A 14,724-nucleotide genomic window follows, 5' to 3' on the forward strand; every position below is an offset into this window, starting at 1 on the left:
GGGGTGACTGAAGGCAGACTGAGGTTGGTGAGACAGTGCTCCAGTGGACCTAATGGACCATCCTTCCCTGGGTGGTGCACAGTCCTCATCAAGTATAAAAGTGGATTTTGAGTTGAACAGTGTTACCTTTTGTCATAAAGGGAGAGGATGGTAGTGTGGTGAATTAAAGTGTCAGACTTGGATCAGTGAGAAACATCCCAGCTCATCCATTGACAGTCATTTTCTCTTAGCCTAACCTACCCCACAAGGTTGTTGTAGGGATAAAATGAGCTATCTCCCCATCCACGTGCCCTGAGCTCTTTGGAGGAAATAACCCACACACACAGACACACAATACAAATTAAACAATGCAACACAATTAAAAGATACTAATTTGTGTGCTAAAGAAAATAAAATTTATTTTAACATTTTACCATCAAGAATCTAAAATGTGAAAAAGAAGGAACAGGAATCCAAGAGTTTGACACTATTATGTAAAATGGAAATATGTCTTGGGATGCATCCCATGTTCTTTCAATATGTTGATTGGCTGTTAATCCTGTAAACACAAGCCAAAGTTTTTTAAGAGTTTGGTTTAACTAAACAGGAAGGATTAAAAGCTTGGAATCTCTAAGAAAGGTCCCTTCAGAAAGTGCAAAAATATAAAGCCTTCAAAAACCCAGTACTCTAAGACATCCACCTGTCCCTTTCCACTTTCTACATAATTGTCACTTTTTATCGATCCTTTTAATCCCCTTTTCTTTGAAAATCTGTTGCCAGCTGATGTTTCATTACACCAAAGAGAACTCTTGTCTTTCAGTATATGTATCCCCACAGGTAGTCTCTTGCTGAGAGCTAAACCATGGCCACCAATTTTCATTTGTTTTATTGCAAGCATTAATGGCTTATACTTGTGTCCAAATTTAGGTGATGTAAGAGAATTCTATGGTGTATATTGATTGCTGTCTGGGTAATTGTTTTTAAATTTATTTCAGATGTTTGTGCCATGACACAATTTCTTCTGTTCACTAACAACATGTATCACTTCCTCCTACAAATACAGTCTCATCTTATAAAATTACAATAAAAGATTAATCCAAGTTATAAATGTATAAAACATTTATTTACAATAAGCATTTTTTTTTAAAAATTACAATATCTCATTTTAAGATAATGCAGATATAATAATAAGAATAAAGCTCTTTATGTACAAAAATACAATTTTCATATGAATGAAAGTTCTTGAATAAATTAAGCTAGAATCAGACCCTGTCAGTGAGTGCCCTATGTTTAATCCTACTCAAAAACAAGACAGAAGCAGCAGAGGTCAAGATCCATAATGCATGAACCCAGTTCCTTGTCTGTCCTCTTTAGGGACTGATCATGTCAGGGTTCAGAGCTCTGGCAAGAAAAAGCAAAGTTCCATCCACAGTCATTAGAGTCATTGAGAATTTGGTGAGCTAAGTCCCTAGCAGAAGGCCCTGTGCACCCAGCCACATCAGCCCTCCCTAAGTCTTTTCATTGTATTGTCAGGGCGTTCAAACCAAATTTTCATGCTCATTTTTCTTCATTAGAGTTCTACAAATTGTAAAATTGACTTTTCACCTTGTCTGTAGCAGCAAATCTCTCCCTTTTCTAATTCATATTGATGCCCAAGTGCTCAAGTCAGTGGAAAAGAAAGTGGGATTTGTGAAGTTCAGAAAAGTGCAATATATATATATATATAAGCAGGGGAAGAAAGAAAATCCTAGCAAAGGGGAAAAAACCATATAGTGGGCTGGATTCTGCTGCCATGAACCCAACTGGAGGTTTATTCAAAAGACTACACTAAGGCCAGCCTAAACATTGCTTTATGTTGTCACATCCTATCTGGGTATGTACGTAAACATTTCTTAACCTTACTTGGCACTGACTTTTTGGGTTGGTGATTATATCAATCTGAGGTTACTTTGAAGTGAAAAGGCCAAAGTATGCCTCTGCACCCTGTATTTTTGTGGGTGCCTAGAGCCCGACCAGGACAAGCCACCAGAGCTAGCACTGATCATTTTGAAGCGAAAAGATGCACAAACTGCCTTCATCTAATGGTACTGCACAAAGCAAGCAGAGTTGTGCAGCAAGTCTTTGTGGAGGCTGCAGAAGGAAAGGAGGTTCTCTGTGTGCCCATAACAACAGTCCTCAGAGGTTGTTGGGCTGCTGGGGTTTGATGTGCAGGCAGAGAGGGAAGAGGTGGTTGGAGACGCAGTGGATATCCAGGAGCCTGCATCACTGCCGGGACTGGGCGGGGCTGTGGTGCTCAAGAAGCTGGGCAGGGCTATTTCTCTGGGAGGTTTCTGGAGGCGCTGATCAGCCAATCTTAGTGTCTCAGAGAGGGCCCAGATGTAGTTGTGGGCAAAGCGCAGTGTCTCTATTTTGGTCAGCTTGGTGTCATCAGGAAAGGTTGGGAGGACACTCCTGAGCTCATCCAGGGCTGCGTTGAGGTTGTGCATGCGATTCCTCTCCCTATCATTTGCCTTGACCCGCCTGGTCTTTTTGATGGTATGCAGGACAGCTTCGTTCTTGACCTTGGTGCGCCCCCTTCGCCTCTTCCTTTCTTTCTCTTCCTCACACTTCTCAGGGCTGTGCTCTGGGGACGTGAGACATTTGGGGGAGGACAGGGAAGGGGCCTGTAGGCTGCTGAGGCTCCCTTCATCATCAGTGAGGCAAAAGGGCACATCGTTGCTGTTCTCCAGGTCAGAGAAATTGGTCGCCAGGGCCGAGGACATCCTGTGAGAAGAAAAAAGGGGGGCAACATTGTAGTTAACTAAAATTTAAAGTGAAGGTTGGAAGGGGCAGGGGAGAGAACTGAAAAAGGGGAAAGAGCATGAAAGAATAACATATAATAAATAAAAATCATTTAAAAATAATGGTTGTGATTTTTTTTTTATATTACAAAAACAGCCCCACATCAAACATCAATACAGTGGGAATGTTGAGTAAAAAATAAATTCAGGCAAGAAAGGAAATAAACCTGGAGGAAATCGTGATAGTTCTGATCTGCCAGTGTAGTTCCCTCTCAAGGCAGCCCTGCTCTGAAGTTCAAGTTTATCGTTTTGTGTCAACCCAACAGACCTCCATCCTGTGCCAAACCTCTTCTACAAAGCCCCAGATCATCCGTTCCTGGGTCTCTGTCTCCTTCATACTCACTCGAAGAACGATCAGGGCGGGAGCCGGCACATACACGTCCGCACGTCAAGTTCCCAAGTGTAACTTGAAGGCAAGGAAAACGTCGAGCTCTCCTCGAAGATCCTGGCGAAAAGAAAAGCGACAGGGAGGACACGCGACAGCTCTTGTCTATGAAGTGATCTCTGCCGCTATCAAGTCGTGTGAGCAGTGAGTTTGGCACACGACTGGCCTCAGACATCTTATATACCCTGTAAAACAATAGCTCTCTCTCGCTGCCCCCCCGGCTCTCTCCCCCTTCTCCCTCTCCCCCCCCCCCGGCAAGCTCCGGCGGAATGAATGAATCAAGGCATCAGGTCAGCCCCGTGCTGCACTTTCTCTCGTTTGCATAATTTATGCGCCGAAGATTCCGTTCTTTGCCGGGAGCGTGCCTATAATTACGGATGCCCAATGGCAAGAGAGGGCTGCCTGGGAGCCACGTGAGCTATCACTAGGCTAAGCCTACTTGTTCGAGCTTCATTAGTCTATTAAAAGGGGAAGGGGGGGGGAGAGGAGGAACAAAGTGATTAGCTTTCGGGCCAGAGGCGCAAGTCCCCAAAGGAGCCTTTGGAAGCGAGGGCGAGCGGCTCCCGCTTGCTTTTCAACAAAATGTTCCAGGGTATTCAACGCTGCACCAAGCAGGAATGTGGAACGCTGGGGGTTTTCTTCCTCTCTCTTCCCCCGCCGACCCGTCCCCACTTCTCCTGTGGGGTTTGTTCTTTCAGAGGGCCCTTTTCTATGGCTTTGTGAATAAAGCACGGTGTGACAAGAGATCACTAAAGGCATCAGGAGATAAATAATATCATCACAGCTAGTCAGGAGGACACAATACTCTCTCTGCTTTTTCAAAGTGTGTGGAACAAAAAAATATCAAAGCGCTCCTCAGGTTTAAGGTCGCCCTCTTCGAGCGGCCGACGCAGAGTGGCCTGAGGTAGAAATGGGGAATGGGTTTGAAATTTATTTCTTCAAAAACCTGACATGCCTCTGTCTCCTCTGTTTGTGTGGGTTCCGTTGAAGCTGCCTTTCAAACGGACGCATGGACGGGCTTTGTAGCCGTTCCTCTTTTTTTACCCAGACAAGGGGAAAATGTTTTTGAGACTGAAAACCTTTTCCTTAGTGAGACTACCACACACTTTAATATGGGTTTAACTTTATTTTTTAAAAAATATATTTTTAATTGAAATTCCATGTCTCAGATGAAAGCTTTCATATATTTTTTCCTGGCTAAAAATGACATTTATCCTGTTTTGGTACTCCTGCCACTTTCTTAACATAAAATACAGATTTAGAATGAAAACTACATTTTTGGTCTAGTTTAACCAACTTGGTGGTGTGTGATTTTCAGCTGTCCAATGAAAAATGCTTGTGTTTTTATTTATTGATTACTTTTTGGTCCTGCCTTGTCTCCCAAAAGAGCCCAAAATAATAAGTGTGCTTTGGATGGCAGCTATGCAGCCCAATACTACTGAGATGTAAACCCCACTGAATTCAGCTGGGCTTATTCCCAAGTAAGTGTGCACAGGACTGCAACCTTAGACACTATTCATGCATCTTACCATGCACGAAGGGAGCCGCAACAAAATACAGCAGTGTGGAGTGCTCTTCTTCAGAATCCAGCCAGTCAGCCGGTCATGAATTCTTCCAGGTTTCTCCATTCCATGTCCTCTCCTATTTTCAGTGTCTACCCCTTTCAACAGACAGTATTCTGTGGTTGTTGAACACACTCAGTTCTCATTGAGCTGTTTTTGGAGTTTCACCTCTCAAGTGTTTTGACCCTCAACTTTTTTTGTACTTTTCCAAACCTTGGACTTTCCCATGTCTGCTGATCTCTATCTTATTGAAGATGGTACTGTTTCACTACAAGAGGACCAGCACTCAGATAATTCTGTCAGTATATAGGGTGGCTAATTATGGACAACTGCTTAAGTAGGATAAATACTGTTACCAATTGGGTACAGATCATGCTGATTATTGAACCATTCAGCCCTTACATTGAACAAAATGAGTAGGTTATATATTTAAACATAATATTTTATACATGTAATAGTTTCAAGCAACATAATAATAACGTAATGTACCCAACAAGGCACAGTCTACAAGCCAACAAGAAGTCATGGCTTAAAGTTGACTAGCAAGCATAGTTTCTTGGGAAGAAACAAAGAATGATTGCTAGTTCAGATGTAACAGGAAGCCAGGACTTTCTGGTTTGTTTATTTCACTTTTGCCAGGGCAGCAAACAGGTATTACAGTCTTCCATGAACAGAAGAACTCTCTTGGATATTGTTTATTATTTATTTATTTAGACCATTTATATACCGCTTATATTTAAATGAAACTCTAAGCAGTGTACAACATAAATCAAAACATCTTAAAACAGCAGATACAAAAAGACACGATCGATAAAATACAATTAAGTACAAGAAATACAAGCAAAAATCATAACAAACATAGTAGACTAAACAAAATATTCCCTAGGCTCCAAGAAAAAAAATCAAGTTAAAAAACAAGCTTATTTCTAAACATAGTAGATTAAACAAAATCAACTCATTTCTTAATCACAATGTAACAAAGAGCAAAACAATTAAAACAGTCAGCCCTCTTTATAACAGAATTTCATCTAACTACAGTTGAAAATAGATTATATCATTTAGTTTACTCAAACACACCCTTACAAGATCAACATGCTAGTGTTCAAACATATCAACATTTTAAACCAACAAACTCCAGCTTACTATTTTAGCACAGCTCAAATCACACTCTACAACCACTCACATAATTTACCCTCACATACTAAAAACAGCACACTCACATAACCATAGCATAACTACTCAAATCTACATACATACAGCCAATTAATGCGCGCACACACTCTAAATAAAACATTCATACCAAATACTCCCCCTTGTCTCTCACTCAAGGGGGCAGAAACTAGGCTCTCACTCTGGGGGTATAGAAACCACTTTTTCCAACATAATAGGCAATGACCAGTAGTGTAGTGGCCAATTTAGAAGTGCAAGGTTCCTTCATGATAGTCACAGCTATGCCTCCTCACAGCCATGCCCCTTCTAAGATTATACAATTTATTATTATAGATTAACCTGGCCAGGTTTGAATACTGCTTTCTGCTTCTCTATATTTGTTAATACCTCTCCTAAAAAACAGATGTTCCTAGGAGTTAATCAACACGAAAGGGAAATGTGTTAGCTACTGAGAAGAGTCTTCCCAGTGGCTGATTCACCTCCTTTTACTCTGATTGGCTCCAAACTGCAGGAAAGGACAAGGAAGCATGTTAGAAGACCCTTCCAAGTGGCTAACATACTCCCTTTTCATGCTGGAGACATAAGGACCCTGTTGGGACCCTGCTCCCAAAAAAGTAAGGGGTCTAAGACCTCTCAGGACTCTGGATGACTACACCCCTGGCAATGACACTTCCCTCATCTCTCAACTGAGGAACAAAAACCATTAAAGTATCAAATTTTCACTCTAAAGAGGGACAGGCTTTCAATCACAACAACTTGTCAGTTTGCCCATCTCTCTCCAGCACTTGCAGTGATGAATTTTCTTGGTGGGGGATGGATTCCAAACTGATTCCAAGACGACTCCAAGTGTTATGCTAAGTGCGCACTTAGAGTCACACTTTGCGCAACACTGAGGCGTGCGCTGAGATTCTGCCTCAGGCAGCCCCTCCCCTTTGTGTACCTGGAGCAGGAGAAAATATGGCAAAATTGTGAGCAAATGGCATCAGCTACAGCAGCACATAGAGTCCTTCTAAATACAGCCTCTCAGCTTCAGGCAGCCCCTCCCCTTTATATACCTTGTCTTGATGAGAGAGACATGCAGTTGAGCCCTATGCATGGTTAGTCTGAACCAAGTTCCACTTGGTTCATTGGAACTTTGTCCCTAATAAGTATGTATAAAATTGTAGTTTTATGAATGTGCTTGACTCTACTATTGAAATCAGTGGAGCTTAAAAGTACTTGACTTCGGTTGCATCATGTTCAAATATAATTGGCAATTTGCTGGTGCCACCAAACCTGGCAGCTCACCTTGCCTGCTGGCAGAGCCAGCCTCCACTGAAGATGTTCAAGCAGACGCTGGATGGCAATCTCTCAGAGATAATGTAGAAGTATCCTTCATTGTAGATCCTGGCTGTGTATTTGTTGACCTCCAAGGTCCCTTCCAACTCTATCATTCTAAGATTAGAAAAGCATGCAAATTAGATCTGATTAGATATTATGAAGGTAAACATGAACTGTTGTTTGGTAATACCTTTTATTGCAATGTATGATTTTCATCAGGGGTTGGGAGCTTTTTGTCTTTTGAGGGCCACATTCCCTTGGGGGTAATCTGGAGTTGGCAGAAGAGACATGCCAACAATGCATGGGGACAGAGCCAAGTCTGGATGGAGCCACTTTGGGCTTATCCACATGGGAACATTACTTCTTACTGAATATGCTGTTTTTACGTCTGTTTTCTATTTGCACCATCCAGAATAAAGGCTCGATGTCAGCTGCAAACATTTTCTATTCACACTGAGGGGAAGGATCAATTGTGCAGTTTCCTAAAGACCACGCCCTCTAATTAAACATTTCCACTCCCTCTTGTTGCTTGGCAACCGACCATGCTCAATTTATTCTACCAACTGCAGTAGGTTCCATTTGAAAAAAACACAACAACCTGGAAGTACAATTATTTGTATTTTCAATGGTACGATACAGGTGAAATACAAAGCTTTGTTTAAGTAGTGTTATGCTTTTGCGCACAAGTTAAGGGGAAATGAAAAATAACGTCACCGTTTGCAGCAACATAAAAAAGGGCAGCAGAATAGAGGAGGGCTTGTTAGTCCACTGGAAACGAAATGAAAAGAAGGGAGGAGAAGATAGGGTTGTGGAGAGGGGAATGATTGACAAGCCCACCTAAAAGCATCAGAGCAAAGTGTCACTACAGTGGAAATAGTTTTTCCTCCACTTTTCGTATTATCAGTATGGATTTACAGGGGGACAACTGCGTGATAGCTTCTGTTTGCTGGTAACATCATGTGAACCATTCAAATTAAAAGGAGACATGAGTAGCATCAAACACAGTAAACCACCGTGTAGATTATTATTATGAGTAGTATTAGTATTATTTATTAAATTTATATCCCACCCTTCCTCCCAGTAAGAGCCCAGGGTGGCAAACAAAATGACCCCTTCTTTTTTTCTGCCTCCCTATTTACATACTCTTTTTGCCACTTTCCCCTCCTCTCTCTTTCTGCCACCCCTTCTTTCTTCTCCCCTCCCTCTCTTTCCATGCCCAATAGGCTACTGGGGGGTAGTCAGTTCATTTATTCAGATTGACAGAGCTCTGAACAGATCACTTGCAGAGATCTTTTGAAATTAGGCCAAGGGTTACATGCAGCCCTAAGGCCATAGGCTTCTCACCCCGGATTTACATAGTGTATTTAATTTAAGAGATTTGCCATCTTTCTTGTATTTTCCACTCACAACATCCCTATGAGGTAGACCACTGCTCAAATTTTACAGATGGATAAGCCAGGCCACCCATTGATGCAAGTTCCAAATTTCCCAGATAGAGGTTTCTATACACTTGACCATAAGTGATGAACAATTTGCCAGTAAAATGCTTGTGGCTCTTTCACAGATCTCCACACAATTGGTTATTTGCCTCCAAATGGTTCCAGGAAGCATACTATTTTCACCAGTTCCTAACTGTAGCCTACATTTCTGTCATTTATTTAAATACATTTTTGTCTTCATTCAGCCAGGGGTCAGGCAGCAAAAAAAGCATGCGCTTTATTGATTAGTAACAATTCCCCTAAATAGAAAATAGAAAATAATTTTGGAAGCACCTATTGGATGAAATTTGCTTGCAATATGAATAGCCAATGCCCTGAAAGGAGGACTGATTCATGTGCAAATAGAAAGAAATGCTAAATTTCTTGGATAATTTATTCGCAATGAATAATTCAGCTTCACTCTGTAGCAGGCACTACTATTTTGTGAATAAATTGTGCAAGCCAGCAAAGTTAATACCCCTTATACTTTCGGTGTCTGCTTTCAGTGGAAGTTAATTGCAGAAGATGCATTGACTTCTAGAAGATCAAGAATGGGCATTTGATGCTTTGGTAGTCACAGACAGAAATAAGATGCAGAAAAATACTTTTCACTGGGGCAGCTATAATCACTCTAAGAAAATGTTGCAACATTTATCTAAATATGATCTTAAGGAAGTATGGGCAGAAATGCATCCTCAGGATTATACACATACGTTCTTTTCCCACCCACACGGGCCCTTTTCACAACTGTCTCAAGTGCTATATTACATAAAATAAAATCAACGTATATTGGTCCCATTAGGGTAACAGATCAAGTCATGCACCCTTATCAGAGGTAGTATAGTGGGGAGGAGAGCCTGGCTGGGAGTCCAGAGTCTGTGTGTTCAAAACCCCGCTCATGTCTCCTGGGTGTCAAGGGCCAGCTAAAGATCGCTCCCACAGTGAGTGGCTCAGGGGTTACGTGCCCTGCCACCTGTGCAGCCGTGGGCAAGCTGCATAGTCCCAAGAAGCCCAGTTGCCCCCCAGCTGGCAGTTGCGGACAAGGAAGGGGCTGGTTTGCACAGCTGTGGCAAGCTGAACAGGCCCTAGCCAGCTGGGCATGACTAGCCTCAGAGGGAGGCAATGGTAAACCCCCTCTGAATACCGCTTACCATGAAAACCCTATTCATAGGGTCACCATAAGGTGGGATTGACTTGAAGGCAGTCCATTTCATTTTTCAGGACTGAGCCCCCTCCCATCCACACCAAACCGGTATGGCTCAGTCCCACTCTACTGACTTCAGAAACATGTAAGGAGCAAATCAGGAAAATTTAGAGAAAATAATGGGAGATCAGTCCAGAATTAAAGTGGGAGGCAATGAAGGTTGTAATTAGCATAAAATAACTCAGTACTTGTAAGAAACAGAGGCGGGTGCAAATAACAGAACTAGAAAAAGAAATTACCAGTTTGATTGGAGTATATCAGGAAATAGGAGAATTAAAAGTACAACTAAACAAAAATTCTATGATGGTAAAGGGTCATGCCTTTTGGCAAATCAGAATCAGAAAAAAAGAGCTAGGAATAAAATTAAGGCTATCTATTCAGATTAAGATTCTGAGATTTTTGATTCCTCTGAAATAAGTGAAGGATTTGCTAAATATTTTGAAAATATCTATAAAGGAAGGGCAATTGATTTAATAGAAATTAGAGAGTATCAAAACAGAGTGGATGTCACCTCTCTCACAGAAATTGAGAGTAGGATATTAGATGAATTGATCTGTATAGAAGTCCACCTCACCTTTCTGCATCCCTTTCCATTCACACCTGTGAGAACATAAGTACATAAGCAAAGCCTTGCTGAGTCAGTCCAAAGGCCCATCTAGTCCAGCATCCTGTTCTCATAATGGCCAACCAGATGCCCATGGGAAGCCCACAAGCAGGACCTAAGTGCAACAGCACTCTCCACTCCCACAGGGTTTCCAGCAACTGGTGTTCAGAAGTATATCGCCTCCAGAATTTCCCCCCCCCCCCAGTCTACACCTGCCCTCTTGGTGTTGGAATATGTGGTTCAACTCCAACTTGTGGGTTGAGGCTGCATGGGGTTAAAAAGGGTAGCTAGAGAGGAGACCTCCTGATTGCTAGGCTAATACCTATCCTTTGATCTCCTGCTTTCTCTCCCTTCCTGCTAGACTGATATACATAGGATGTTGACCACATCTCCTTCCTCCTTCCTTCTTTTTTTCTTGAGGGAGAGCAGACATATTCTTTGTCTCTCCCTCTCCTCCAAACATGAGGGCAAACACCAGGCTTAGTGTTTGCATCTCCAACTTAGCTAGTTAGCTAGATGTAGAACTCTTTCCTATCAAGTATGTACTTCCAGAATAAAGTAGTTATTTCTTATTTTAAAGCTTAAAGTCTCTGTCTGACTAATTCCAGGAAAGGTGTAATCTTTAGCAAAGATTCAAACACACAACGGCTCACTCAGACACTCCATTCCCAATTTCGCTACTCTGCAACACCTGGCACCCTCAGCTTCCCATCATCCCAGCTCTCCTGTAGTTCAGTTCAGCACATCTAATACCTACACCTTGCGCAAGATTATTTTTCTCAGCTCCAGCAGTTTTAAACAATTCAATGTGTGGAGCATAATTTGACATCTTAAGCAGTAGCAGGAGAGCCAGTGTGGCGAAGTGATTAGAGTGTTGGACTACATAGTAAAAAGACAGAGAAAAGAAATGGTGGCACAGCTACTCAATGAGGATGGCAAAATGATAACAGATGACAAAGAAAAAGCAGAAGTGCTCAATTCCTACTTTGGCTCAGTCTTCTCCCAAAAAAGGGTCTATGACCCTCCCGGGAAACATAAAGTAGAAGTGGCAGGATTGGAACTTGAGATTGATAGACAAATGGTCAAGGAATACCTAATCACTTTGAACGAGTTCAAATCTCCAGGGCCCGATAAACTGCATCCTAGAGTATTGAAGGAACTGGCTGAAGAACTCTCAGAACCACTATCTATTATCTTTGCAAAATCATGGAGGACTGGTGAAGTGCTGGATGACTGGAGGAGAGCTAATGTTGTCCCTATCTTCAAAACGGGCAAGAAGGGAACTACAGACCAGTCAGCCTAACATCAATCCCTGGAAAAACTCTGGAGCAGATTATAAAGCAGTCAATCTGTAAGTACCTTGAAAGCAATGCAGTGATTACTAGGAGCCAACATGGATTTATGAAGAACAAATCCTACCAAACTAATCTCATCTCATTTTTTGATCGGGTAACCTCCCTTGTAGACTGGGAATGCTGTGGACATAATATATCTCGACTTCAGCAAAGCTTTTGACAAAGTGCCCCATGATATTCTGATTAGCAAGCTAGCTAAATGTGGGCTGGATGGAACAACTATCAGGTGGATCCACAGTTGGCTCCAGAATCGTACTCAAAGAGTGCTTATCAATGGTTCCTTCTCAAACTCGGCAGAAGTAACGAGTGGGGTACCACAGGGCTCGGTCCTGGGCCCAGTGCTCTTCAATATTTTTATTAAGGACTTGGATGAGGAGGTACAGAGCATGCTTATCAAATCTGCAGAGGATACAAAATTGGGGGGGCATAGCTAATACTGTGGAAGACAGAAGCAAAATTCAAAGGGACCTTGATAGGCTGGAGCATTGGGCTGAAAACAACAGAATGAAATTCAACAGGGATAAATGCAAAGTTCTACACTTAGGAAAAAGAAACCAAATTCACAGTTATAAGATGGGGGATACTTAGCTCAGCAATACGACATGTGAGAAGGATCTTGGAATTGTCGTTGATCACAAGCTGAATATGAGGCAACAGTGTGATGTGGCTGCAAAAAAGGCAAATGCTATTTTAGGCTGCATTAACAGAAGTATAGTTTCCAAATCGTGTGAAGTATTAGTTCCCTTCTATTCAGCACTGGTTAGGCCTCATCTTGAATACTGCATCCAGTTCTGGTCTCCGCACTTCAAGAAGGATGCAGACAAACTGGAACAGGTTCAGAGGAGGGCAACAAGGATGATCAGAGGACTGGAAACAAAGCCCTCTGAGGAGAGACTGAAAGAACTAGGCATTTTTAACCTGGAGAAGAGAAGACTGAGGGGAGATATGATAGCACTCTTCAAGTACATGAAAGGTTGTCACATAGCGGAGGGCTGGGATCTCTTCTCGATCGTCCCAGAGTGCAGGACATGGAATAATGGGCTCAAGTTGCAGGAAGCTAGATTTCAACTGAACATCAGGAAAAACTTTCTAACTGTTAGAGCCATGCGACAATGGAATCAATTACCTAGAGAGGCGGTGGGCTCTCTGACACTGGAGGTATTCAGGAGGCAGCTGGACAGCCATCTGTTGGGAATGCTTTGATTTGGATTCCTGCATTGAGCAGGGGGTTGGACTAGATGGTCTTATAGGCCCCTTCCAACTCTACTGTTCTATAATTCTATGACCTGGGAGACCAGGATTCAAATCCTCACACAGCCATGAAGTGCAGTGGGTAACCTTGGGCCAGTCACTGCCTCTCAGCCTCAGAGGAAGGCAATGGTAAACCACCTCTGAATACCACTTACCACAAAAACCCTATTCATAGGGTCACCGTAAATCAGAATTGATTTGAAGGCAGTACATTTACATTTATAGAAAAGATTAAAGCTAATAAATCTTGAGGCCCTGATGGTTACACAGGAAAGTTTTATAAACTTCCAAAGTATCCTTTTACCTTATTTGCAAAACATTTTTAATAATATTTTAGAGGGTGCTCCCTGCTACCTGGACACAGTCAAAAATTATATTGATCTTAAAACCACATGAACACCCACTCCGAAAGGAATCGTATAGACCTATAGCACTATTAAACCAAGACTACAGATTGTTTACTTCAGTCTTAGCAAACTGATTAAAATTGTAATTGGAAATACCATGCAGGCAGATCAGTTTGGTTTTATCTCAAAGTCATATATAGTAGATCCAGTTAGATGAGTATTTAGTATGATGAAATTCTGTAAGATTACAAACTCCCCTCTAGCATTAGCAGTACTTGATTTGTTTAAGGTGTTCAACTGTGTTAAATAGGAATTTTTTATCAAATTCGCTTTTGTGTTATAAATTTGGTCCAAAATTTCTAAATGCAATGGGAGCAGTATATTCCCGCGCAATGGCCCAGCTTCAAATTACTAATTGTGACTCGAGTTCTTTTTCTGTATATAGCAGGACAAAGCAAGGCTGCCCTATTTCACCTCTTTTATTTATAATGACCATAGAATTCTTAGCAACCAGACTGAGGAATAACCCAGATATAGAAGGAATTAGAGTACAAGGACATAAACACTTGATCAGTCTCTATGCAGATGATAGAATGTTGATGTTAAAAGATCCAGAAAAAGCAGTCCCAGCATTGATACAGGAAGTGAAATTATTTGAGATCATGGCAGGCCTGGAAGTTAATTTTGCAAAATCTGATTTTATATGTATTAATTTATTCCCATATATTAGACCACCAGTATCTCAGAAACGGAATATTCCTATTTCACATAAATCGTTTAGATATTTAGACACTATTATAACAAAAAATGAGAAAAAATCCTTTCAGGCTAATTATAAACCTCTCTGGAAGTCAATTTGTCGGGACCTTAAGAGATGGGACAAACTTAATGTATCTTTTTCCAGTAGGATAGCAGCAATTAAAATGATGGTTTTGCCACAGTTTACATATTTATATTATGTGTTACCTGTAGAAGTTCCTTCTAAATCGTTTAAGCTTTGGCAAAGAAGGTTGGAAGGGTTTATTTTTAAGTACAAAAAGCCTAGAATGACTAAATGTTTGTGATATAAGATGTTATTGACTGGGGGCTGGGCTATCCCTCTTCTCAGAATCTATTATGATGCTTACCAACTGCTACATTTATGTACTTTTATTGTTTCACAGAGTTCACAATGGGTCTAAATTGAATACTCTCTTCTAAAAGATATCCATCTAGCAGTCTTTCCATTT

The 14,724-nt window shown here is 41.5% G+C and overlaps 1 protein-coding gene across 1 annotated transcript; it reads right to left on the reverse strand.

Moving 5' to 3' along the window:
* Nucleotides 1-2,057: 2,057 nt before the first annotated feature.
* NEUROG1 (neurogenin 1) lies at nucleotides 2,058-2,741 on the reverse strand. Its single transcript, XM_061621920.1, has one exon. It carries the CDS (start codon nucleotides 2,739-2,741, stop codon nucleotides 2,058-2,060), a length of 684 nt encoding a protein of 227 aa, XP_061477904.1.
* Between the last annotated feature and the right edge of the window lie 11,983 nt (nucleotides 2,742-14,724).

Source organism: Rhineura floridana, chromosome 3 (genome assembly GCF_030035675.1).
Source record: "Rhineura floridana isolate rRhiFlo1 chromosome 3, rRhiFlo1.hap2, whole genome shotgun sequence".
Classification (NCBI taxonomy): Eukaryota; Metazoa; Chordata; class Lepidosauria; order Squamata; family Rhineuridae; genus Rhineura; species Rhineura floridana.

Excerpts from the sequence above, each read along its gene's own strand:
- NEUROG1 (XM_061621920.1), bottom strand. The coding sequence starts at position 2,741 with ATGTCCTCGGCCCTGGCGACCAATTTCTCTGACCTGGAGAACAGCAAC.